General features: G+C 40.8%; 1 protein-coding gene and 1 long non-coding RNA gene across 3 annotated transcripts in view; one reads left to right on the top strand and one right to left on the bottom strand.

The window, feature by feature from the left end:
- MYO16 (myosin XVI) overlaps positions 1 to 25,288 on the top strand; it is a 594,113-nt gene that overhangs the window by 548,238 nt on the left and 20,587 nt on the right. For both annotated transcript variants that reach the window (XM_077854971.1, XM_077854970.1), the window contains exons 33-34: positions 2,259 to 2,417; positions 17,592 to 17,683. In XM_077854971.1, coding sequence (XP_077711097.1) covers positions 2,259 to 2,417; positions 17,592 to 17,683 — 251 coding nt within the window. The remainder of the gene's footprint in view (positions 1 to 2,258; positions 2,418 to 17,591; positions 17,684 to 25,288) is intronic.
- LOC144287720 (uncharacterized) lies at positions 17,492 to 21,509 on the bottom strand. The gene is made up of 2 exons (XR_013355473.1): positions 20,849 to 21,509; positions 17,492 to 17,887 (listed from the first exon to the last, which is right to left on the bottom strand). It is a non-coding gene; the product is annotated as an uncharacterized LOC144287720 (long non-coding RNA).

Here is a 25,288-nt window from a genome sequence, read left to right as displayed (position 1 = left end):
CTGCTGCCCGCTGCCCGCGGTTAGGTTTTCTGCCCCGCCTGCAGGTCTCTGCCTGTTTGTTTACTGGCTTGGCTGTGGTCAAACCGAGAGGTGAGCTCCAAGCCCCGTCTGTGTCGTGGTCATTACTGCATGACCATGTGGAGCCCCTGAAGGGTGTCGAACACATAGTAGGCATTCAAGAAACAACTCACTTAGCTTGAAGAGAGGCGGATGAGTCTGTGTCCTGGGACAGCTTTACTGCCAAACCTGTTTTACTAACTCTCAGGATTTCGTGAAAGGGCAAACTAGAGTGGACCCAATGAAAGAGGGAGTCTCCCAGCGCCAGCCTACGCAGTGACTGCTCGTTGGCGAGAACTCAGATGGCTCCTTCCATCACCTGCTCTTACGCGCACTGGCTGGGCCAGGCCTTTCCACTTCTGTTTAAATGCAGGGAGCCAGGGGCTACAGTGGATCCCTGGTCACTGAAATCTCCACGCCCCCAGCTGGTTTTCAAAGACCCTGTTGCCTTCATCCTATCTATCCAGCATTTCCTGCTCTAGACAGCAACAGCCCTTCCCCCGGAGCAGACCTGGCTCCTCTCTAGGCTGCACGCTCCGCTTGTAAATGACAGGCCCGGTGGCTCATCCGACCAAGGGCCCCACTGGTGAGGACAGGGGCACCCTGGGTTGGGGGAGTATGTCTAGAGAAGCAGGGAAACACGGGTCAGTATGGAGCCTCTAAATAAATGCTTGTCACCTGCTTGTAGCGCTGTTGGAATGTAAAGCTCGGGGCACCGGGAAATCATGTCTAGAGGCAAGAGTTAGGATCATGTTAAGACAAGCCTACAGAGATAAGCTCTGGGGGGCTGGCCTTTTCCCTATTTTCCTTCCCTTCCTCCCTTCCTCCGTCCTCCTCCTCCCTCCTCCCTCCCTCCATCCTCCCTCCATTCATCCTGCCTTCCTCCCTCCCTCTATCCATCCATCTTTCTTTCCTCCCTCCTCTTCCATCCATCCATCCATCCATCCATCCCTCCCCCTACTTCCTCCCCCTCCCTCCTCCCTCCTCCTTCCATCTATCCTTCCTTCCTTTCCTCCCTCCATCCTTCCTCTCTTCCTCCTTCTTTCTATCCCTCCCTCCATCCATCCATCCTCCCTCCTTCCATCCATCCATCCTTCCCCCTCCTTCCTCCCTCCCTTTCTCATTTCAGATCATTGAAGATAAACAGTTTTGCTACACATAAAGTATAATAAAACAAATTATACTTTTTATCCCTTTCAAATAATCTGGTAGCCTAAAACTTTAGAAAAGCCTAACCTAAAGGCAGTCAGTATCTACTGTGTACCAACAAAGAGCAGAAGCAGTGTGCACATCCTCAATACTGAGCAAAACCCTCCAGAATGTTGGAGATTTTTGAGGTCCCTGGGGAAGCAAGAGCCAATCCCAGGCACACCTGGTCAGCCTGAGAGAGAGACCATGACACCAAAAGAGGAGAGGGGAGGGGTGGCGAGGGCCACACCTGATGCCATGGTGCACAATTGTGCTTGATTTGCACACTCTGTTCATGCGTAGGCCCTGCCTGAGGATAGTGCAGTAGATTTTGCTCCATTGCTCCAACTCCTGGCATTTATTATATTTTACTTTACTATTACTACATAGTATTTTTACAAAAAAGTCTTCATTGGCTCTTCAGCATAATTTGGACAAAGGCTTCTGTGTTTATTGATCTCTGAACACTCAACATGGGACATTCAGTGAACAATTGGGTGATGTTAGTGTATAGAATGCAGAAGTAGGATTTTGAAGTTAATACTCTTAAATGGATACTAACAAATTTTGTAATGATACTGAAAGTCTATTTCTTATTTTTTAAGTCTATAGGATTGTCTCAGCTCTACTTAGTTTAATAATTGAGAAAACTACTGAAACATGAATTTATTGCCATGCTTGTTTTAGGTAATAGTGTTTTCAAGACAGACAGTGCTCTAGTGACAAGTTGTTAGACTCTGACATCAAAACCTCTGTATAGATATGCTTGAAAATAATACATGATGAAACACATTATCACCACTTAATAATTCCCATTATGTTTAATAGTGTTGTGGCAAAATTTGGTGAGTATTTTGTAGACCGTAAATTTAATTAAGGATGATTATTAATTTACTATTTCAAATGTAATTAATATTTCTTTTGATGAGTTCTATTAGTTTCATCTACTATTTTATTAAACTAATCGGTACATTTTACTCAAAAAGAATAATCCTTTCTAAAATTTATTTTAGGTTTTGAAACTAACATGAACTTAAGTGGCCGAGATGATCCTGGTAGATCAGAAATTGCATCTGAAACTCAAGATAGAAATGCAAATAACCATGGAATTCAATTACCTAATTCACTATCGAGTGCTATCACTGCTGAAAATGGGAATTCCATCTCAAATGGTAAGTGCTTTTTAAACTCAGAATTAAATAGATGAAAGTATTAAGTTCTGTCAACTTTCTAGGGAGAATGGATTTGAAAGATAAAAATGAAGTAAGCTTAAAAACTGTAACATAGATCATAAATGTCACTGTGGGGTATATTGTAGCATTATATTGGTTAGGTTAAAGAATTACAGTTGTATTCCTTGTTAGTTGACTTTTCAGAGATTGCTGTGGAGTATATGATATCTGGGAACCAATATAAAATGAGATTATACAGAATGGAAGGAGGAGATGGAGTTGCTCTAATGATATTTTTAATTTGAAAAATACCTTTTTCTTCTCATACCTGAGTAGTATGAGGGAAAATAATATTGAAGGCATGATAACCACCAGCTTGGCCATAAGCATTTAATTGGAATGTATCAATGAATGTGTCATCTAGAAATTGGTTAGACTACATGTCTACTAGTGTCTAAACAACTTATTTCTCTCAAATGTAAAAGTAACCCATGGCTTCTAGAAACAGCTATTGGGAAGAGTCAGACCAATGTTTTCTTGAGAACATCCAGAGAAGCTGGTCAAAACTATTGTTTTTTAATCTGATTTTTCTTCTGATTAAGAATCTTTAATTCTTAAACTATTATGACAATGAGATCCAGGGAGGAGGCTGAGGAGGAGGTATGGAATGCCATGGGGACCAAGCAAGTAAGCCCACTTTCTAGGCTTTTCTCCAAGGACCATTCAGAGCACTGTCCTAATCCCCAGAAGGCAGCTCAGGATTCCAACTTGATTCCTGATGGCCTCCTGGATTGTGGGGACAGACTAAGTCCAGGATCTGCCAAGGCCATGGGTCGGAGTCTTGACACATCCCTCCTAAGGGCTGTGTGTACTTGACCTAGAAACCACAACTCAGTTATGAATCATCTCAACCCCTGAGGTTAATGGTGGGCCTTCAGGATTGACAGGGACCACAGGTGTCTGGGAGGAAATGTGTGTGTGTGTGTGTGTGTGTGTGTGTGTGTGTCCCAAAGGACAGTTACAACATCAGAGGCTTCAAAATGATCGAAACCATGTTTCAAATACAATATTCAACATGCAGTCAAAAAACCAGGCACATGACAACACAAAACAAGATAAAAAATTAACAAGCAGGAGCAGCAATCCCAATGCATCCGTGGGAGCCTAAGATATTGGAATTCAGAAGCATGTCCTTTAAGATGAGTATGTTTACTATACCCAAGGAGATAAAAGAATGAGAATCAGCAAAAATGGGGAACTATAAAAACATGCCAAATGGAAATTCTGAAATTGAGAAATAGTCATAAAATTAAATACAATAGAAGATGAGTTTAAAGTTAATTAGACACAGTCATTTGAAAAGGGAAAGAAAAAAAAAGAAACCTGAGGAAGTGGAAGATAAATGAGAAACTGTGAGAAATGAAACACAGAAGAAGCAAGAGAAGATTGGGGATTCCAGAACACGGTTTAGAGACATGAACGGTGTGGTGAGAGAGGCACTGGAATTCTGGAGAAAGGAGAGAGATGACACAGGCAGTGGGGAAGACTGTGCCAATGCCAATACTTGTGTGCAAATGCTAATTGTGTCCTCATTCATAATCATCCAAAATGGACACCCATCGACAGGTGATTGGATCCTGTGGCTCTGTAAATTTACCACCACCTGCCCTCTGCCTCCAGAACTTAGAGGCTTAATTCAGCAGAATGCTATTATTTCATACATTCTGTGGGTCAGGAATCTGGCCGTGGCTGAGTTAAGTGCCTTTGTTTCAAGGTCCTTCGTGAAGCAACTATCAACTAACAGTTGGCCAAAATTCTAGTCATCTTGAAGCTTGATAGAGAGATGGTCCATCTCCAAGATCATTTACATGGCTACAGGCAGGTTTCATCTGCTTTAGCTCACTCATACAGGCTTCTCCATAAGGGTGGCCTCACACCAGGGCAGCTGGCTCCTGCCAGGGCACGCAGTCCATGAGAGAGTGAGAAAGAGCATCTGAATGGAAGCCATGGTCCTTACATAGCCCATCCTGGAGGGAACATCCAGCACCTCTGCCACATTCCGTTCACTGCAAGCAGGTCACACATCCAGATCCCTTGGTGGGAGGGGGTTATATGAGGTGTGAGTGCCTAATCGTGGGCTCACTGGGGGCCATTTTACAGGCTGACTAGCACATGGATAAACTATGCAAAAAAAAGCAGAGGGGGATGGTACACTACTCTCACATGCAACAAAATGGGTGACTCTCAAGCACATTGCACTAAATGAGAAAAGAATCAAAGACTATGAGTATGATTCCATTCACATGGTGTTTTGCAAAATGCAAAACTATAGGCAAAAAAAAAAAAAAAAAAAAAAAAAAAAACAGATGGTTGGTTGCCTGAGGCTGGGTGTGTGGCAGGAGATGGACTGCTGTCTTGCTCCATTCGTGCTGCTGTAACAAAATACCTAGACTGGTGGCTTATAAATGGCCGAAACATAGCTCCAAGTCCGGCTCTCCTCCAGCTGGCAGATTGCCAGTCTCCCACTGTGTCCTTACTTGGTTGGAAGAAAGGAGCCAGTTCTCTGGGGTCTCTCTCATAAGGACACTAATGCCAATCATGAGGGTGCCACTCTTGTGCCCTAATGTCCTTCCTGAGGCACCACTTCCTACAACCATCACCTTAGGGGTTAGGATTCCAACATATGAACAGGAGTGGGAGGCTACAAACATTCAGACTATAGCATACTGTGGAAGGGTATGAATTGCTATCCACAAACAGGAACGCATGTGTTCCTAGAAATTTATACGTGTGGACATCTGTCTGTCTGTAAATGTGACTTTTGTTAAAATGAAACAAGCCTAATTAGAATAAATAAAAAGAAAACTGCCCCTAGGCATCTCATAGTGAAACACTGGTAACTGAGAGTGAATATTAAAAGCAGCCAGAAGTAAAAAAAAAAAAAAGAAAAGACAAACTCTAAGGAGCAGCAATTCAAAAGACAATTCAAAAACAATAAAGTAACATATTTAACGTGCTCAAATAACTGCCAATCTAGGTTTTCATAAATAGTAAAAAACTTCTGTATGAATGCACAGGACTTAGGGCAGTTTTAGAAAAAAAATAAAAACTAGAAGAACTAAATACCAGCAAACCCAGAAGGCTCAGAGATACAAGCAGGAAAAACAAATAGTAAATAAAACCGGTGTAATCAGGAGAGTGTAAAGCAGAGTTTACTATCACACTTGGATAACTCAAACTCGCAGGCTATAATTTCGAAGGCAACCACTGAAGGAATAATAGTGGAGTATATAATTTCCAAACTAATAAACAGTAAAATAGAATAATAAAAGTCAGTCCACCCAAAAGATGGCAAAAAAGGGTAAACAGGAGCTCTCTGACAAACAAGACAAATAGAAAGGTCATAGATGGTAGGCATAAAAACACCTCTGAAAATAACTAAGCTTGAATGCCATGAAACCATACTCATTTGGTGTGAATTTGCATTAAAGATAAATTCATTAATAAAATATTTTAAAGCCTAAGATCTCTGAAAAGCGTATAAAATATGAGAATGCTACAAATTTAAATGTGAAGGAACAGGACAGGGAATGGTATGCTATGCACATATTAACAACAACCATTCTCATTTGTTTGGGAGTTCTAAATTACAACTCTAAGGAATCAGTAGATTTCGGAAGAAATCACAAAAATCCAGAACTTTGTAACTAGTGTCAATGAAAACATAACAGAACTTGTGGGACACTGCTAATGTCTTCATCAGTGGAAATGTATGTCTTTATTTTTTTTTTAATGTATGTCTTTAAACATATGTATTACAAAAGAAGAAAGGGCAAAAATCGATTTTTCAAATACAAGTTAGAAACAGAGCAACCATTAAACACCAAGGAAGTAGAAGGAAAGATATAATAAAGGTAAGAGCTAAGTTATTGAAATTTGTAACAAATAACAAAACCAGAAGTCAGTTTTTTGAAAAAAAAAAATCCTTTTGAAACATGAATAAAACGGACAACTCTCTTGTAAGGAAAGTAGACAAATAAAGAAGGTGGCACAGATGGCTACTCTAGAGATGAAGAGGAGACCTGCCACTGACCTTCCAGAGCTTGAGTATGTTATGAACACTTTATGCCAAAATAAATTTGTGAATTTAGATGAACACATTTCTAAAAATAAATAAATAAATAAACTACAACAATCAAAATGGACCAAAAAAATAGGAAAGCTAAATAACAATGCAAATATTAAATCAATTGAAGTTGTAATTGAATACTTTTCTGTGGGGAAAACCCAAATGACTTTCCTGGTAAATTGTCTCCAAATCTTAAGGATGAAAGAATGCCAGTGTTACATAAACTCTTCCAGAGACTAGGAATACAGAAAAAGAGGAAAGACAGAAAACCTTCCCAGCTTGCATAAATAACGACCTAATTTATAACAAACTTGGCATTGCAGGGCACTGGGGGAAGGATATTCATTTGCTATCTATGTGAGGGAAAAAATGAACTTCATCCCTACTTTGTGCTATACACACAAAAGATTTCTAGCAGATTATAGACCTAAGTGTCAAATGGAAAATAATAAAATTTGTAGAAGAAAATATAGGCTTATTTTTTAACCTCAGAAGAAAAAAAATGACTTCTTAAACAGGCCACAAAAGAGTGGTAACCACAAAGGAAAAATAAAATTATATATATAGAGAGAGTGGGGGCGAGGAAGTATTTTCTTTTTTTAAAAGATTTTATTTATTTATTCATGAGAGACACAGAAAGAGACAGAGACGTAGGCAGAGGGAGAAGTAGGCTCCCTATGCGGGACTTGATCCCGGGATCCTGGGATCACAACATGAGCCAAAGGCAGGTGCTCAACCATTCAGCCACCCAGGTGCCCCAAGAGGAAGTATTTTCAAAAACTTAACCAACCAAGGGTCATATTCAGTGTTTACTTAGAAACAAAAGACTATCAAATAGGAAATTGGATGGAGGACATGTATAGGCACTTAAGCATTCTTTAGAATCCACCTTCACTGGTAATTAGAGAAATGCCCATGAAAAGCACAGGAGATACTACTGCACACCTTGCAGAACGGCAGCACTGACCAACAAAGAGGGGAGGGGCTCTGGCAAAAAAAAAAAAAAAAAAAAAAAATTCTTGCTGCCCAAGGGAGGACAGGGATTTTGCTGGAGAAGAAGCAGCCCATGATGATTGGGTGAGAGTGTGATGGGGGCTTCTGAGTCCCTGACACAGTCCTGTTTCTTGACTCATGTGCCAATTACAGTTCCACAATTTAAAAAGGTAAAACAGAAGAGAGAGGAGGGAGACAGGGTGAGAAGGGAACAGAGAGGGAAACAGAGAGTCCATGTTATGCATCCAGGACAGTGGGTGGTCCCCATCCCATTTCAGGTTTCTTCTAGGCCCCAGGGAACATAGGGAAGCTGAGGATCATTGCTTCTCAGCTGAGCATATTGCTCATCCACAGACGCTCACTGCTGAGATCAGAAGCAGGAGGAGGGGAGAGGGAATAGGATGAAAACCAAGCCGGGCCATTCCTATCAGAAGTCACACATTATTTCGGGGCTGGTGGATGGGAGTAGTCTGGGGATAGGTAATTGGTCGAGGCAGGGTTTATTCGAGTTTAGCATGAAGGTCTCCAGGGCAACGTGGAAATTCCCTGTTGGCACTCAGAAAATAAGATTGTTTGAATCACACACACACAGAAAAATTCAAATGGTTTTACAAACCGTACCCCACCATATTAAGCAAGGATGATGAATATTGATCAGAAATATGCAGGTCATAGGGAGCCTGGGTAGTTCAGTCAGTCAAGCATCAGACTCTCGATTTTGGTTCAGGTCATGATCTCAGGGTCCTAAGATTGAGCCCTGAGAGAGTCTCCATGCTCAGCGGGGAGTCTGCTTAGGATTCTCTCTCTCTCTGCCTCTACCCCTCCACAACATGTGTGTGCACACACGCACCTTCTCTCTCTCGCAAATAAATAAATCTTAAAGAAAAAAATAAGTACAGGGGTCATGAGACAGAGGCTTTTTGGTGCAATGGGGGTGGGAGAGTGACATCAGTTAGATACAGGAGGATTTTTCTACCAGCAGCAAAGACTTGTAGAAAAAAAAAAGTGCCCTTACCAAATTGTATTACCACCAAAAACGGACAAAAGTTCAGGCAAGAATGATACAGGCTCCCAGAACCCCCAAGTATCAGCTTTCCTTAACATTTTTCTCTTGGCCGAATTTCGCAGCTTTTAAAATTAAGATATTATTATTCATATGGCATTTATCATTTCATGCATGTTATACAAATTATACATGTTTTGGAAAATAGAGGGAAGAGTAAAGAAAGAATAAAAACTATCAATTTTTTACCTAGAAATACTCTAAACGTGTCTAATATTCCACTGTGTCGAGCTTTGTTTTCATACGATTATTTTGTGTATAGTTACATCATATATTTGGCTTTATTTTCATAAAGTTTGAATTATACATACGTGTAGTTTTACTATTCTGCTCTACTCCCTTAGAAGTATCATGTGGTTTATCTCCATGTCAGCAAGTACAGCTCTGCTTAGCTTACAGCTAGCCCTTAAGTGTGCTCAGTGATGGCACCTCATCGTATGAGACTGCCATGGTTTACAATAACCAAACCCTATCGGTTGGAAAGCAAAATTATCTCCTGATTTCCCACCCTTAAAATAACACTGTAATGTATTATTCCAACTTGATTAAAATAGGCATTTTGTAAAGCTTTTCAGGTTAATGTTTGATATTCAGATTTATGCATATCTGTTTAGCTAGAAATATAGAGATCTTTTAAGATGGTTTCTTTTAATATGGTTACTTTCTGAAATCTCTGATGCTAACTCTTAGGGAGTAGGTAAAGATAACAAAAAAATTATGTGCCCTTATATTGAAATTAAGTATTTCTAGAATAATAAAAAATGGAATTTGAGTGACAGCAATAGCAAACAAGTATGTGATAGAAGTATATTTCACAAGGGCTACATATATCTAGTAAGAAAATAATTAATTCCTGTTTTACTTGCAATTTTGGAGTATTTAAAGATCAACACCATGAAAAAAAAAGGAATTTAAAATATGTTCGAATGATGATAACTGAATACACAAATAAATATTTAAGAAAGATGGCCATAGATTCATTCACTTGTGCTAAAGTTTCAGCCCATGCTTCTCCCTAGCTCACCATGGATGGCTTTTATCCTATCATAAAGAAAAAGAAAAGAGAAACTTCTTGTCACCAAATTATTAAATTTTTCTTTGTCTTGAGTCAAAAGCCAAAAGCTTTGGCTTGAGCGACAGTCCTGAAAAACCTAACAACAAAAAACTCGGAGTTTTACTCTAAAAGTCAAAGTAAAACCAAAAACCAATGGAGCAAACAAACAAAAAAATCCTCCATACCAAAATGGAAATATTTGTGGAATACATTGCCTGAAATTAACAATATCAAATTAAATATTTAGGACTCTCAGGCTTCTAAACTTCAGCATGTAATAAATTTTCGAGCCCTAGAACACAGGTATATACATTGCCCCTTAAATCTTCTAGGGACCAGGTTTTACAATAAAGCTAGTTCTGCGTTGTCATTAATTGATGATCACTTGGAAACCTCAGGAGGTAACATGCACAGAAGACAAATTATTGCAATTGGGGTTTCAGTCTTTAAAAGCTACCTGCGACTTCCCCATAATGACGACAGTACTGAGCACAATGCCCTGGATACTTAGCACTGGGTAGGCAGACACTGATTGGAACGATGTTGCAGGTTACGTGGGAGCCACTGAGTTCTGGGCAGGGTGCAGAGTCAGAAAATTTCTTCTTGTCCGTATGATACAAACTGAACAAATATTACACATGTGCAGTACATGATATATATGTGATCATTATAATTCTGAAAGCGGTTACTGCTCATGATTCCTAATTCACAACGTAGAGTCAGTGTGCTTTCTAAATAAAGGCACGAGATGGAAATAAATGTTTAAAATAACTTGAAATTCTAATTGAATCAGAAATAGTGTTATTTTCTAGGAAATTATTTCTCTTGAATGCCAGTATCTGCATGCTACCTCTGCTTCCCAGAAATAATTATCTGTTTGTTCATTTGCTGAAATATAGTTATGTGTGGGTAATTATAGCTATCACTTACTTTAATTGCCATCCTTTTACTAATGTGAACACAGACTTAGATCTTTTTTGGTATACTTAATTATTCCCCGGACTTGTGGTTATTTATCATTAGATTAAAGAACAGTTTTTAGCGTTAGGACATTTTAGTTGTATCACACAAAATATTGTGAGCATAAAGATGTTTATTTTGCGGAGAAATAAAGATATAAAAAATCCCAGCTAGGCCGTTTTATGTTCAGTATGACTTTCTTCCTTGCTGCTCAATGAATATACATTTTATTGCTGGGCATCAGGAAACAAATGGCAATTAAAGAATACAGTCATTACATTTGGTTTTCCATTTATCATTCTGTGAAGATTGTTTCTTTTTTTTTTTTTACTCGAATTATGTTTATCCTCGCTGCACAGTAAGGATTATCTGTGGTGTAAAGGGCTTTCCACAGGGAAGGACTTGGGGCGGGGGAACCATCTGCAGGACCAGGAGCTCTGCATTCTTTGCATCGGCTCCAGCACCATATTGAAACTAGCACCACCAGAGCACCAAACCACAGTGATTCTGGAAACATCTAAAAATGCCTTTTGTCAGCCCTGCTCGAGATAGATCCAGAATGCTGGCAAAGGATCCTTTCTTTGAGCCCATGAAAAACATTCAAATATACATTTTTCAACATCACTTTGTTTATGGGAATTGTATAGATTCTTTGGAACTCATATTGTTGTCTGATTCAAAGGCCAACTGCCAGGGGAAGCAAGCCTTCACATGACAATCTGGAATATTGTGCAAATATCTATTTTCAGCAGCAGAAGGTAGCTTTGCAAAGAAAGCTAGCTCCTCGGGCATTGAGAAGGCCCTGCCCCACTGCATCTGGCTAAAAATATTTTGAAGTCATATAAAATGATGGCTAATTTGGATTTCATTTAATTAACTTTTCCCCACTGTAGTTGAAAAGTCAGGATTCAAAATGGCTGGGTTGAAATACCCACTCAACTCTTTCCTGGCACTGTTGCATGGTCCCTGTGTGCCTCCGTTCAGACCCCAGCTCTCATGCTTACGAACTCCATGCCTGGGAGCAAATTACTTAATCTGTCTGGGTCTCAGTTTTCTCATCTTAAAAATGGGGATAATTAAAGGGCCTGCCTTATGAGATTGTTATGAGGGTTTAGTACAATGATGTTAGGACAAATTGGTGTTCAATAAACGTTACCTATAGATAGGTATCATAAAAGCTTAGATACTATAGAGCTAGAAAATCACTGAAAATGTGTCTAATAAAAACAAAAATGCATGATGTAGTTGAAGTATAAGGCAGTGAGTTAATTTGCCCAAGACCATACAGATTATAATGCTAGAATCGATGACTAATGACTTACTTACACATAGACCCCAGTGCCCCGTGTGTGTAGTCAAACATGCTTATCATTTTGGTGGCCTACACTGGTATTCAGTGTGATGACAGACATTACAAATTTGGAGCCTCAGAAATGAATGGAAATTGAGATATATGTATGGCTGGAGTTCCAAGGAAGGCTCTGTTTTTTCCCTTAGAGGGTTAGAAGATTCAAAATATTATAAAGGACAGGTTGGCATGAAGAAGCCTAGTGAAAGGCAAATGCACATCAGTCAACCAAAGCATTTATGAGGCACCAGTTGCATGCAGCCCTTATGCAAAGCATGCAGAACCATAGGAAATCTAACCAACTCAGGAGGTGCTCTGTTTGGAAAGGGGATCATATGTAGTGTTAACAATACATTTCAAGAGAAATCACAAAACAGAACAGCCAGTAACAAGTGTCAGATCAATGACATAAATAATGAGTGCTCTGTTGCCACCAGATGAAAGAGATTCCTGTGGGCTGAGATTTTTTTTTTTGAAATATTTTATTTATTTATTCGTGAGAGACACAGAAAGAGAGAGAGAGGAAGAGACACAGGCAGAGAGAGAAGCAGGCTCCTTGCGGGGATCCCGATGCAGGACCCGATCCTAGGACCCTGGGATCATGGCCTGAGCCCAAGGCAGATACTCAACCACTGAGCCATCCAGGTGTCCCGAGGATTGGGATTTTCAGAATGGATCAGATTCAGAGTAGAAGGGCACACTTTCCAGTGAAGAAATGATGTTGAGCTTCTGGACAAGAGAACAGGGCACTCTAACAGAAGTTAGAAACAGTTTGAAGAGGAGGTTTATTCTGTGGGTTGGATTTGAAGTTAAAGAGTTAACAGGGACTCATGGCTGTCCACGGTGATTGCATAAATGATGCTTATAGCTTGGGAGTTTCAGAGGAGTTCCAGGATGGAAAGATAGAAAAGGCAGAGTTTTCAAGGAAGCTGGAGAAATGGGATCATTTTTAGCCTCAGAGGAAAACATTTAAGGAGAAATGAGGGAAAATCTGACCACAGAACCATGTAGAGTGCCAAGATTTTAGAAATCTCCCTTGAGAAGGGCAGACCTGGAGATACAGAATAAATGATCAGAGATAGAGGAGCACAGATGTCCAATTTCACAAAAACTGAGAGAGGCATGACTTAAAGATAAGGGGGTACTGGATAGGCTGGGAGGACACGAAAGGAGGCTCAAACCTCATTGCTATTAACTCAACAAACTTAATTTCAGGGATTGTGACTAGCAGGTACTAACTGGTTCATTACACAAGATTCAGAGACACACCACCTCCTACAGCCCGCCCCATGCTTCTGTTCTTAGAAGACTTTCCATAAACCCGTGGGGTTTTACATGGAAGCTTTACCACCACAGAGGCTATTCCTTTTCAACATCCCCCTTACAAATCTCAAGGGAGTCCTGGATCAGGATCCACACCACACATGATGGGGAGAATGTCCTGAACCCCACTGCCCCTGAGCATCCTGGGGAAAGATTCCTTGCAAAGCTCTGAGCAGGACCCCACTCACAAGGAGAGGATGTACGGAGTCTCCTCCCTCTACCTGGACCCTTGATCAAAACTCAAGGCCGATGACTTCCTGACTCCCCATCTGCCAACCCCCAGTGCAGACCGGCATGTTCTATAGTGTTACTATTACATGGCCCCCATCAGCGGGTGGGGAATGCCTCCCCCAAGCCTCTGCCTGCTTTCTTTGAACAGAAGAGTGGGGAATCTGGGGGGCAGGATGCGGATGGCTGCAGAAGACCTGAAGACCTGAGCCCTTGCTATAATTTGGAAAAACATGGCTCCTGAAAATGATGGCTTCATATCAAGTGGGCTTGTTTAGCATTTTGAGGCCCACCGTTGGGGCCGTGGAAAGGACATGTTGAGGGCAGAGAACTGTATCCATCGGGAATGTCACTTCAGAATGTGGTCTGAGGAGAAGGCTGTGGCCACAAATAACGTAGAACATGTTTGTGAATGTGCAGACAATCTTCTGGGATGCAAGCCTTCAATGGGACTCAACAAATAAATGTTCAGATCAACCTGAACAGGATGGGACATCCCCTCCACACACATCACAAAACTTCAGCTCTGTAGGAACACAGTAGAATTCTCTACCCCAAGACTTGGGGGCTTTTCTGGGGCCTTTGCATAGCACACGGTAGCTGCAGAGGAAACCCCTGGCCTGCAGGAGAGATACATGTTCAAGAACTGACAGGTGAGATGACATGATTTCTAGGTCTTTTTTTTTTTTTTTAAAGATCTCGAGAAGTAAGTGAAACAAGATTAAAATAATGACTATCCCAAATCTTGGTGATGCGCAACTAGAGTTTCACTACATCTTCTCTTTACTTTTATATGTGTGTGAGGTTTCTGTAATAGAATGTTTTCAACACTTGTTATCTTAATAAGTAAAGTGGGTATGTTAATGTACTTCTACGTGCATTTTTTGAACATTTATTGCTTATTTTTATTATTTAGTGCTTACTTACTTTCTTTCCTCTCACTACATATTCTTTGCCATGTTTTAAAATCTGACAGCAGGTTCTTTATTTTGATCTGTAGGGTGCTTTAAGAATAGGAAAGCCTTTTATTTAGTATATTTAAATGTTCTGTATTGTTCTTTTTTAGTTGGCGTTTTATTTTTATGATATTTTAGCATATATTTATTTTTAAATGTTCAAATAGAGATACTAATCCATTTTTTCCTTCATGGGTTTTCTTTTTTTTTTTTTTCTTTTGGTGTCATTTTTAGATTATTTGCCTTTAAAATGTGCTGCTTCTCATATGGCAACAAGATAAAATATCGTATTGTTCAAAAACAAAACAAAATTAAACTCTGCCTTCTAACGTCCTCAGTGCTTCCCAGTTATAACTCTATCTTCTGGCTCCCACTCCCTTTGGCACATTGGCCTGAGTGAGCTTCTCCCACCTGTTTGCTTCAACCATCAAAGGTTTTCTGCACCCCAGGCTAGTTGGTCTCCTTTACTCCCTCCACCTGCACTTTCATGATGGGGAGGAGACACCACACACACCAAGGCTCACAGCACCCCTCCTCCCTCAACCGCCCCTCTGCACCCGGCTCTCCATCCCCATGCCTTCACCTGCCCTACCCTGACACCATCTGTCCCTCCCTTGTTGACCCTGCCACAGGCTCTAGGATCCGTGATTCCTTTATTCAACAGGTAAGAAAGGCCTCTTAACTCACCACTCAGGTAAAATGGCATCATATCCCTTCCCCATCTCAGAAACCCATGGTGCTGTCCATTGCCTACAAAATATTATCAAATGTCCGTGGAATGGCATGTCAAGTGCTTCCCCTTGACCTTCCCTACCTTCCAGTACATCTTGCAGGGTCCTGCCCCCTCCCCCAGCCACACCCTCTCAGGGGCCCTTCCACTGGGTGTGGAGCCATCTGGAAATTTGATGTCTTTACCTAGAGTTCTCCCAAGCACATGCACCTTGACTTCTTCACCTTTCAGCGCATTCTCCTCCCAGAAGACTCAGATCCTTTGATGTCTCCACCACCACGTGCCTCCAGTCCCTTCATCAGAATCCATCCCTGCTCTCTCTAGGACCCTGCTCAATGTCATCTGTCCCCACTGCCTGACCCGTATCTCACTCCACTGTATGTTCTGGCTAAGGGTCACTCCTTTCTGTTTCATTGCATTTCCCAGTGCCTTATTCAGAGGGTGACCATAAATCTTAACTTTATTTAATTGACACTATATAAAGCACCTCACACTACTGATTTGGCTCTGAGTGTGTATCCTCCACGAGCTGACTTTGTTTTTATTCAGGGAGTAAACTTCTAATTTATAATTCAGTTTTGAAAAATGGACCCCAACGTTCTTCCCCTTCCTCAGATTCCTGGTCTTAGTAAGATGTCCCTGAAGTAGATTTTCTAGATGTGGATGTTTGTCTTGCTTGTTGGTCATCACTCTGTTCCCCCCACGGATAACCACACTTTTGGCACTCCTCTTTCACGTGAAGCCCAGACTCTTTGCTGTGCTGGGCTGTGTGGACACACATTTTATTGCTGACTATCTGCTTATCTGGTTACCTGGAATTCCACCTTGTAACTGATCTCAGATTTCCATCGTCCCATAGGTTTACCTGAAGAAGATGGATTCTCCAGGTTGTCTGTGAGCAGCTCTACACCCTCATCATTTCAGAGACAGAGAGAGAGCCACACCACCACCTGGTTTACACACCAGACCACTCTACCCGTGTTTGATTGGCCCCTTCCCCACATCTGTTACACCAGTCTTGAATACAGTATTCCCCCAGCCAACCTCAGACATTACTGTTGCTTCTGGCCAGGACCCATCTTTCCCCATGACCCCCATTTGCAGGCCTGTCGTTTTCCAAGTGCCGGCCCCAGTCTGCCCAGTCTGGACAAAGCTAACCTTTCCATGCCAAGGCATTTGTATATATAACAGGAAGATGGACTGGGGGCCTTGTTATGCGTTGGTGGGGTCTTGTGGACTTCCCTGAGAAACTCGCTGACTCCTGTAATTGCAGAAGTGCGCCATCATTTGCTAATGATCTTTAATTTAGGAAGTCTGTATATGTATAATCAATTACACCATCCTGGTTAATGATGATTTTAGGTAAGAGTAGCAATCACTTCATAATTTTTTTTTTTTTACTTCATAATTTTAAGTCTCTGGATTGAGCTCATTCCATCAAGTGGCTTTTCTTTTTTTTTTTTTTATGTATTTATTTTTCTTAGCGAGTCACCTGTGATGATATTCGATCCCTCTCTCCCAGGGATGATCTTGCCTCCCAGCGGGCATCTTTGGCTATCACACTGGTGAGGTGCTACTCCCACCTGGGGTAGAGACCAGGAATGCTGCCAAACCTCATACAGTGCACGGGGCAGCCCCACGGCAGAGATACGTAGCCCAAAGTGTCAACTGTGCTGAGGTTGAGAAACCCTGCTTCTATCCTAAGGAATCGTTATTTAACCCTCTGGTGCTCCAGAGGTCCTTTTGTATTATTTTGGTGGAGGACATACATTTTCTCACAGCTGCTCTTTATCCTACATGGTTGGTTAGGAATTGATCGCCGTGAAAGGACAGCTACCCTGACCTCTTCTGCCTAAAACTCTACCCAGTCTCTTCCTTGCCTTTGCATATGAAGGACCACGAGTCAACAGAGTTCATGTGACGTGTAGATTTGATAATGTCTTGTCTGTCTTGAATCCCCGCTTTGCCTCCCTGCAACTCCGCAGATGAAACACCAACTCCCCTCTGTAGCCAGTCAAGGAAACCACTCACTCTGTGTTCTACACGTGCTCTTCCTTCTGCCATCGCTACCTCACCAGGCAGCCCTCAGTCTCCAGGAGAGTTTCCCTCCTCCCTTCCAGTACCTCTTTACTCAACTTGTGCCTCTATGGAACATTTCTTGATTCCCACCGCACTGCTTTTTTCCAGCATATTTCCTCTTCTCTTAAATGGATCTGCAGCAGTACTTGTGTCCCCATGTTCCCTTGGGAAATTTATTATTCAGGGAGTATTTACTGACCATTTCAATCCATGAACTTGAACAATTTGAGTTTATTGCAGTAAGTACACGGCTTGTCTTATTTGGGGGAAGGATACACAACTTAACGACTTCTTGGCATTAACCTCCATAGGTTTACCTGAAGAAGATGGATTCTCCAGGTTGTCTGTGAGCAGCTCCACGCCCTCATCATTTCAGAGACAGAGAGAGAGCCATACCACTCAGGTAATGACCCCGACATAGTCACGGTTGTCGTAATAGCTGGAATTAAGTGACGAGCAGACTCCCATGAAAGTGTGACCAAGAATGTATGTCCTTCCCACACTAGAGAACACAGTTGTCCTCACTTAGGCCCTAAGTGTCTTCAGCGCAATGTCCTTCTTTCTCCTCTTCTATCTCAGAGGCTCCAGCTTCTGTCTCTAGCTCCAGCTAGAAAGAGAAGAAGAAGAATGTCCAAAACAAACAAAAATTAACAAATGCTTTTAAGTTGAATATTGTAGACATAATTTATGTTGTGGTATTTAAAAATCACTGTCAGGTGAAGATGACATTACATCCCTGCAGTGATGCTAATACGTTCTCTGCATTTGACCTCAGCCAAAGTAGGAGGACTTCAGGTGCCAGCGGTGTGGAAATAAAATGCTTGAGGCACCTGTGGGTTTATGCCATTATTTCTCAGTTTCCTGAGAATAAATTCCACATAACACAGATTCATTTATAATGTGGTAGTATATGGGGCACCTGGTAGAAGATATAACACTTGATCTTGGGGGGCTGAGTTCAAGCCCCACTGTTGGGTGAAGAGCTTACTTTAAAACAATAAGTAAATAAAGGAAAAGAAAATAGAGCATATGGTCAGAACACTATAAAATCAACATGAGATTACAGTCCACAAAGCTCTTTGATGCGTTTCAGGGATTTTGTGTGTATGCTTGATGTGTTCAGCCTTAAAAAGTTCACCAAAATAAATATTATCACTTCAAGAAAAAAACATCACAAGGGTTTTTAGAAAGAAAAAGGATTTATATCATATGATCTAGTGTTCTTTTTATGCTGAATTTTAAAATATAGTTTTAGTCATTATCTTCAGGAAGATGAGTTTGCATTCAAGATGACACAACCAACAATGTATAAAGAGCCTGTTACCAATATTGTCAACATTATTGCTTTAATAACAGGATTATTTCACATGAACTACAGTACAACTTTTATGATGTCAAATATCTACATAAAAATCTTTAAAAGGGGCCCCTGGGTGGTTCAGTTGGTTAAGCATCTGCCTTCTGCTCAGATCATGATCTCAGGGTCCTGGGGTTGAGCCCTGTGTTGGGCTCCCAGCTCAGTGGGGAGCCTGCTTCTCCCTCTGCATCTGCCACTCCCCCTGCTTGTGCTCTCTCACTCTCTGTCAAATAAACAAATAAATTCCTTAAGGAAAAATCTGTAAAAATAAGTCAGTCAAGTATCCCGATGTTACCATAAAATCAACAAGCCAGCCCATGATGCACTTTCATCTGAATATTTGGCGTTATATAGACAGGTCCATCGTCATCAGCTGAGATTTTTCTAAATAACACTGATGAGGGAGTGAGAAAAATCAATAACTGTAATCTTAAAAATAAATCTTACAGTAGGCAGTCTGCTGAAATCACTTACACCTTTATATAGGTACTGAAATAGAAAGAAAATATGGAATGGTTACAGTAACAGATCGTCCTAATCTCCCCCTCCGTTCCTTGGAGATGCATTCACTTTACTTTGTAAGCCTTACAGATGCTTTATCTAAGGTAATTCCCGGGGGGGATCCTACTTACAATGAACTTGTAAGACTGATTCCGGTACCTTAGAGCCCAGAGGCAGGCCAGGTGACACCCTTTCCAGGGCACCCACTACAATATAGTTCATAGAAAAAGGGCAGCCCGGGTGGCTCAGTGGTTTAGCGCTGCCTTCAGCCCAGGGCCTGATCCTGGAGACCCGGGATCGAGTCCCACGTCGGGCTCCCTGCATGGAGCCTGCTTCTTCCTCTTCCTGTGTCTCTGCCCCTCTCTCTGTGTCTCTCATGAATAAATAAATAAAATCTTAAAAAGAGAGAGAGAGAGAGAGAGAAAGGGTTGATTTTGAAAGAAGGCACATAAGGTAGGCAGCTTTGTAGCTCTTCCCCTGATTTTTCTTAGATTTGGCTAAGAAGCAAAGAGAGATGGGAAATATCACCAGGAATAAGTTTCTATCCCTAGTTTTCAATACAGGTGTTCTGTTCAGGTGCAAAGGCTCTACCTCACGGTGTCTCTTTTCCAGGAAGCAGGAAACTGGGCTCATTTTCTTCCTGTCATGGTAGGACACATTTCTCACTGTTGACAAGCTTTAAGACTTACGTGAAATTGCACATGAAATGGCCACATGCCTTTCAGCATAAATGTCTCTTGTGTGACATTTATACATGAAATGTGGACACCTACAGACATACTGCCTTTTAGATTTTCTACTGATGCAATTAGATAAGAATTCTATAAAATCAGTCCTGGGCTGATTAGATATATAGCAGTAAAATTAAATGTTGACTACAGATTGAATTTCTTGTTACAGAGATCTATAGTCTAATTAGCATCATCCGTGATTTTAGTGAAATCTCTAAGATAAAATGTCTGTGCATTACTGTATATAGAGAAAACAGGAAATAGATTCAGTAATTTCCCAAAGATCATAGGGAAAATTCAGGGTGCCTGGTTTGAATGGATGCCAAGATCATAAGTCCTGTTTCTGAGAATGAACTTACCAAAAACCCTTTAAAAAGAATGGGGGAGGGCACCTGGGTGGCCGAGCCAGTGAAGCATCTGCCTTTGGCTCTCGTCATGATCTCAGGGTCCTGGGATTGAGCCCCACATCGGGCTCCCTGCTCAGTGGGGAATCTCTTTCTCCCTCTCTCTCTGCCTTTCTGCCCTCCCATGCCCGCTCATGCTTGCTTGCTCACTCTCTGCCTCAAATTAATTAATTCTTAAAAAAAAAAAAAAAAGAATGGAGGAGTCATCCAACTTTTCATAAAATTTGAAGAATTGTTAGTTAAGACAAAATTCACAGTGGCCATGGTGGACATTTGTAATTTGGCTTCTTAGTTGCCAGTCACATGTTAAGGTTTCTCATGATGAAACTGTAAGGGGAGAGACCCCCCCTTTCCCTCCGTCCTTTGAGAGCTAGACAAACACACAGTCAGTCTATCAACCGTGGATAATGGAGTGAGAGACATATAATGGAAGGATGAGAAAAGCAGATGTCACCAAGGGGGTGACAGGTGACTTGATGGCTCCTTTCCATGGCAACTGTTAGGCAGCATGTGACCACTGCCAGCCACTGAACCCACCTTGATTTCTGTCCCCTTGCCACATGCCTTTGTCTCACCTTCCAGTAAGGGCTCCACCTGCTCAGATGTGTAGAGTTTTTGTTGCTTGCAAATAAGAACTTGGATACCGATAGAGATGTAGAACATTTTCTTATGAAGGTGGCGCCACAATGAGTAGTCGTGGTTTCTTTCCTCCAGGTGCAAGCATAGAGACAATGCAGCTTACGTCCTCTTCCATCTCACATTGTTTACAAATTTGCAGCACATAGTGACTTTTCATAAAAGTAGTAAAAATAAATTTCACTTGAAACATTTGTAAATTGTGAAAGCCGGGACATTCGCGCATCTAGACTGTGGCTGGGTTCGTGTGTGCTCCTCCTAGGGAAGGCTCGGTAGGTCCTTGCCGTGGGGCACGCCTTGCACGGCCCTCAGCACAGGTACAACTGGCAGTGAGTGTGATACCATGAAGTCTCACACGCTGGCCCCGATGGGGTGGGCGGCTCTGTGGCACTTCGCACTGCTGAGCCCTGGAATCTCAGAGGTCGTAGAAGCCACTTTAGGTTGGTTTTGAAATTAGATAGCACTTATAAAAATCATATGCCATTTATCTACTTTAAAAAGTAGCTTTTTAAAAGAAAAGTGCGTGCTATTCAGCATGATGAGATCCCTTCAAAGTAACCCCATGCATGGTAGGAGACTCAGCGGGGAGTGAAATTCTGAGAACACCTTCCAACTCAGAGTGACTTAGCGTTTTTTGGCTGTGCTTGCCATCCTCTGCTGACTCAGAAGGCCGGGTAACCTGACACAGGATCCCCACGGATTATAAATAGAGCAAAATTGTGAACCGTGTGGCAGGTGGGGGCCCAAAGGCAGGAAGGTACAAGGACAGGGTGAATAAAATAAAATGTTTAGTTCTTGCCCTTGGCCTGAAATTGCTAGTTACATATCTGCTCAGGGCTCTCTGCTTGATATTACAGAATGAGCTGTTTCCTTTTTTCGCTTGAGCATACCTTGTTTGTATTTACATCTTCCTTTTTATTTTTCCAACTTCCACTTCACGCTCTCTTATTCCTCTCAGATGTCTGTTCTCCACAGCGATATTGTGTGGCCTACGAGCTTTGATTTTCACTGTGGCCATTTATCGTTATTACTTACCTTTTTGTTATGACTTTTTAAAAGAAGTTAAGAAGTTATTATTAATATCTGTCATTTTCAAATATTCATTGTCAGAAATCATCGATGGTCACTGATAAAATAGTGTCAATCCAGCACCCAAGAGCTTAATAAATATCCAACCTACTCCCGACACAGCCACCAAAGATTAGGTGCCCTAATCAATGTATGATTGATCCACAATCAAGAGACAAATTGTTATGTGGTTTGTTTTACTGAACCATCAAAGAAACCTTTCTGTAATGTCACATATCAACAAAATGAAGTATTGCTGGGCTCTAAATAAAGCCAGTGCCTTCCTAGAGTATTCATTGTTTTGTCACGTGGACTGCCTGAAATATATCCTGGCAGGAAAAAGAAACAGTGTGCTAGATAAAATAACAAAACGTAGACACATTTAGTTCAACCATTAAGGGATCATTCTAAAGCACATGGGAGGAAATAGAAATTAGATAACCACTTCAAAAGGACACATATGTGTGACTCATTGATAAGGTACAAACAGAAGCAGATCTAGCATAGAAAGATCTTTCACGCAGCTGAGGTTTCAGGGAATCAGTATGCACCCCTCGTGATTTCCATATTATGTGCAAGAAATGAAGGCAGTAAATTAATTTGATGGTATGAGTTGAATGGCAGCGTTTTCAACAGAAAAGAGACCAATCCCGTATACATATATTTCCAGAAACTTGGAAAATAAGAAAACAAAATAAAATCTTATATTTTGTAATTTTCCTTCATAAAATTGTACCATATGTATATCCAAAATATATTGAAATGCATGGTGTTTTTCTGGTGAGCACATTGACTATTATCAATGAAGAGATAATGCAATGTTAAGAACTATTAGAAGAATAAGAAGTAAAAAGGTTTTGTGCTGTCTCTACATGCTTACCTTCTGCAGTGAGCCAATACCATTGCACAGGGGAGTGAGTGACATCGCAGCAGAGATAATGTGGCTGACTACAAATTCTAGCTAACTTCAGAATTTCAATATTCATTTAATTAACTAAATTTAATTTTTAAAATTAAAGAAAGGAAAAAACCAGAAGAACTGGCTATGAATACAGTAATTGTTATTTAACATGGGGGTAGAGAAAGTAGCAATTAGTTTTCAGATAGAATAAAGAAAATATATATAACATGACAAGTCTGCCCCACAATATAATAAGTGTTTACAAACAGTGCTTGCTGTATTATCTTGTTTTGTTTTGTTTTGTTTTGTTTCAGGGTCAGTATTCTGACCATCAATTTGGATTCTAACATAGTAGATGCTATCTAAAATATGCAGGTTAGACAGATTCGGGAGGACCCAGCACTTACCAGGGATTTGGATAAAATGTGGCATATATATAATTTTGAAACATATTTTGTTGTGCTATATAAATGTAGGGGAAAGAAGCACAGTGAGCAGTAAAACACTCGACTCAATCTTCACACTTTTGCATATTTGCTCTGACACCATATATATATATATTTTAGAGAAATCTATACTCCAGGTCCTGATCCCATCCCTGCCTGCCACGCTGGGGTGTGTCCTATTCTGAAATGACTGCAGAACCCTTGTGCATATTTACACTTTCACTGGTACGGATGTAGACATAAACTAAATCACATCCACAGGTCATAATGGATGCTTGGCATGCTTTTAAAATCATGTATCAAAATAAATAAAATATAAAATAAAAAAATAGTAAAATAAAATAAAATAATCAAGTATCACTCTGAGCAGATTATTCTGCAGATTGTTTTGCTGTTATACTTGTTGAGGTGATGTTCCCCCATTTTGATACATGTTGCTCTCATTTGCTGTTTTATTCTGCGTATTAGCTCAAGGTTAAAGGTAAAGGCCTGCAGGTGGAGCTGTCCAGGGGAGGCAGCAGGAAGGGAGATTACAGTGGACACACTCAGAGGCATGGAGCACAATGCTGCATTCAAGTTCCCTCAAAAAACGCAGCAGGGAACAAGTCCATGGGAAGAGAAAAGCTGAGGGAACACCAGCCCATCTGGAAGGGTTGGTCTCACCCTGCTGCCATCTTGGGCCCCAGTGGATACCAGTGACTCTGGCAGCCACATTGTCTTCCTCCAGATTTTCACAAAGTGGTTGGAGGTGCCTCTTGGGTCCTGAGAACCCTAATCCAGTGAGCTCCTTGAAAGATGCAGAGAAATGATGCTGAACACCCAGTGACAATATGGTAGCATGGACTTTTATGCCCAAACATTTATCAGAGGGCTATAAGCAGGGACAGCATTAGCACAGATTCTTACTGGTGCCTCTAGAAGCTCTCTTTCAACACCTTAAAAAAAAAAAAATATATATATATATATATATATGTATGTATGTATAAATATTTTATATTTTATATATATTATGTTTTAGGTGTAAACATGCCTCTTCCACTTTGAACTTTTCTCAGAAACAAGTTTTACATAAATATATTCATGACATTTCTTAAGAACAAAGGTTTACAATTGGACAAAGTGGAGTGGAAAACGTTATCAAAAACAAGTTTCCAAATTATTACTGCTACAAATAATGCCACAGTGAAAATGATAGAATATGCCCCTAACTCATAATTAGAGAAAAAAAATATCCAAAGGTTTCCCCTAGAAATGAAAGTGCTGCATTTCTGGGTATGCACATTTTCAACATAGGAGTTATTGCTAATTATTCCCCAACATAGTGGAACCAATTTTATACACCTCTAAAAGGGAATGCTTTGCATTTCTGTTCTGGTAATCACTTGGTTTCATGAGTAATTTTTTTAAACCATTGTGATTAAGTGCAAAACAGATCTTATTATGGATTCATTTTACATTTCCCTGGTTGCTATAATGTGTTTTTTCATATGTTCTCAGACCTAGTATTCCAAAGGCATCCTTTTCCTATTTCTGAACAAGTTTGCATGAGTTTCTTGATGATTTTCAGGAATTCTTTACATATTCTGGGTCATATTCCTTGCTAGTTGCATGCATGACAAACATGTGGCTTATAGTATTTTCTTAGTCTAACTAGAAGCTTGTCAACTTTGGGGCATCTGGGTGGCTCAGTAGGTTAAGAATCTGCCTTCAACTCAGGTCATGATCCCAGGACCCATGTCGGGTTCCCTCTTAGCAGGGAAGCTGCTTCTCCTTCTCCCTCTGCCCCATCTCCTGCTCTTCTCTCTCATGTTCTCTCCCTCAAATAAAATCTAAAAAAAAAAAAAAAAAAAAAAAGTGTATCAAATTTATTGATCTTTTAAAAATAGCTTTTGATTACATTGATATACTCTATTTTTTTTCATTGATTTCTGTGCTCTTTATTCCTTCCTTCTGGTTGCTTTGAG

Source organism: Canis aureus, chromosome 17 (assembly GCF_053574225.1).
Source record: "Canis aureus isolate CA01 chromosome 17, VMU_Caureus_v.1.0, whole genome shotgun sequence".
Taxonomy (NCBI): Eukaryota; Metazoa; Chordata; class Mammalia; order Carnivora; family Canidae; genus Canis; species Canis aureus.
The sequence above is the reverse complement of the archived record's forward strand: the minus strand, read 5'-3'. Positions and strand labels throughout refer to the sequence as shown.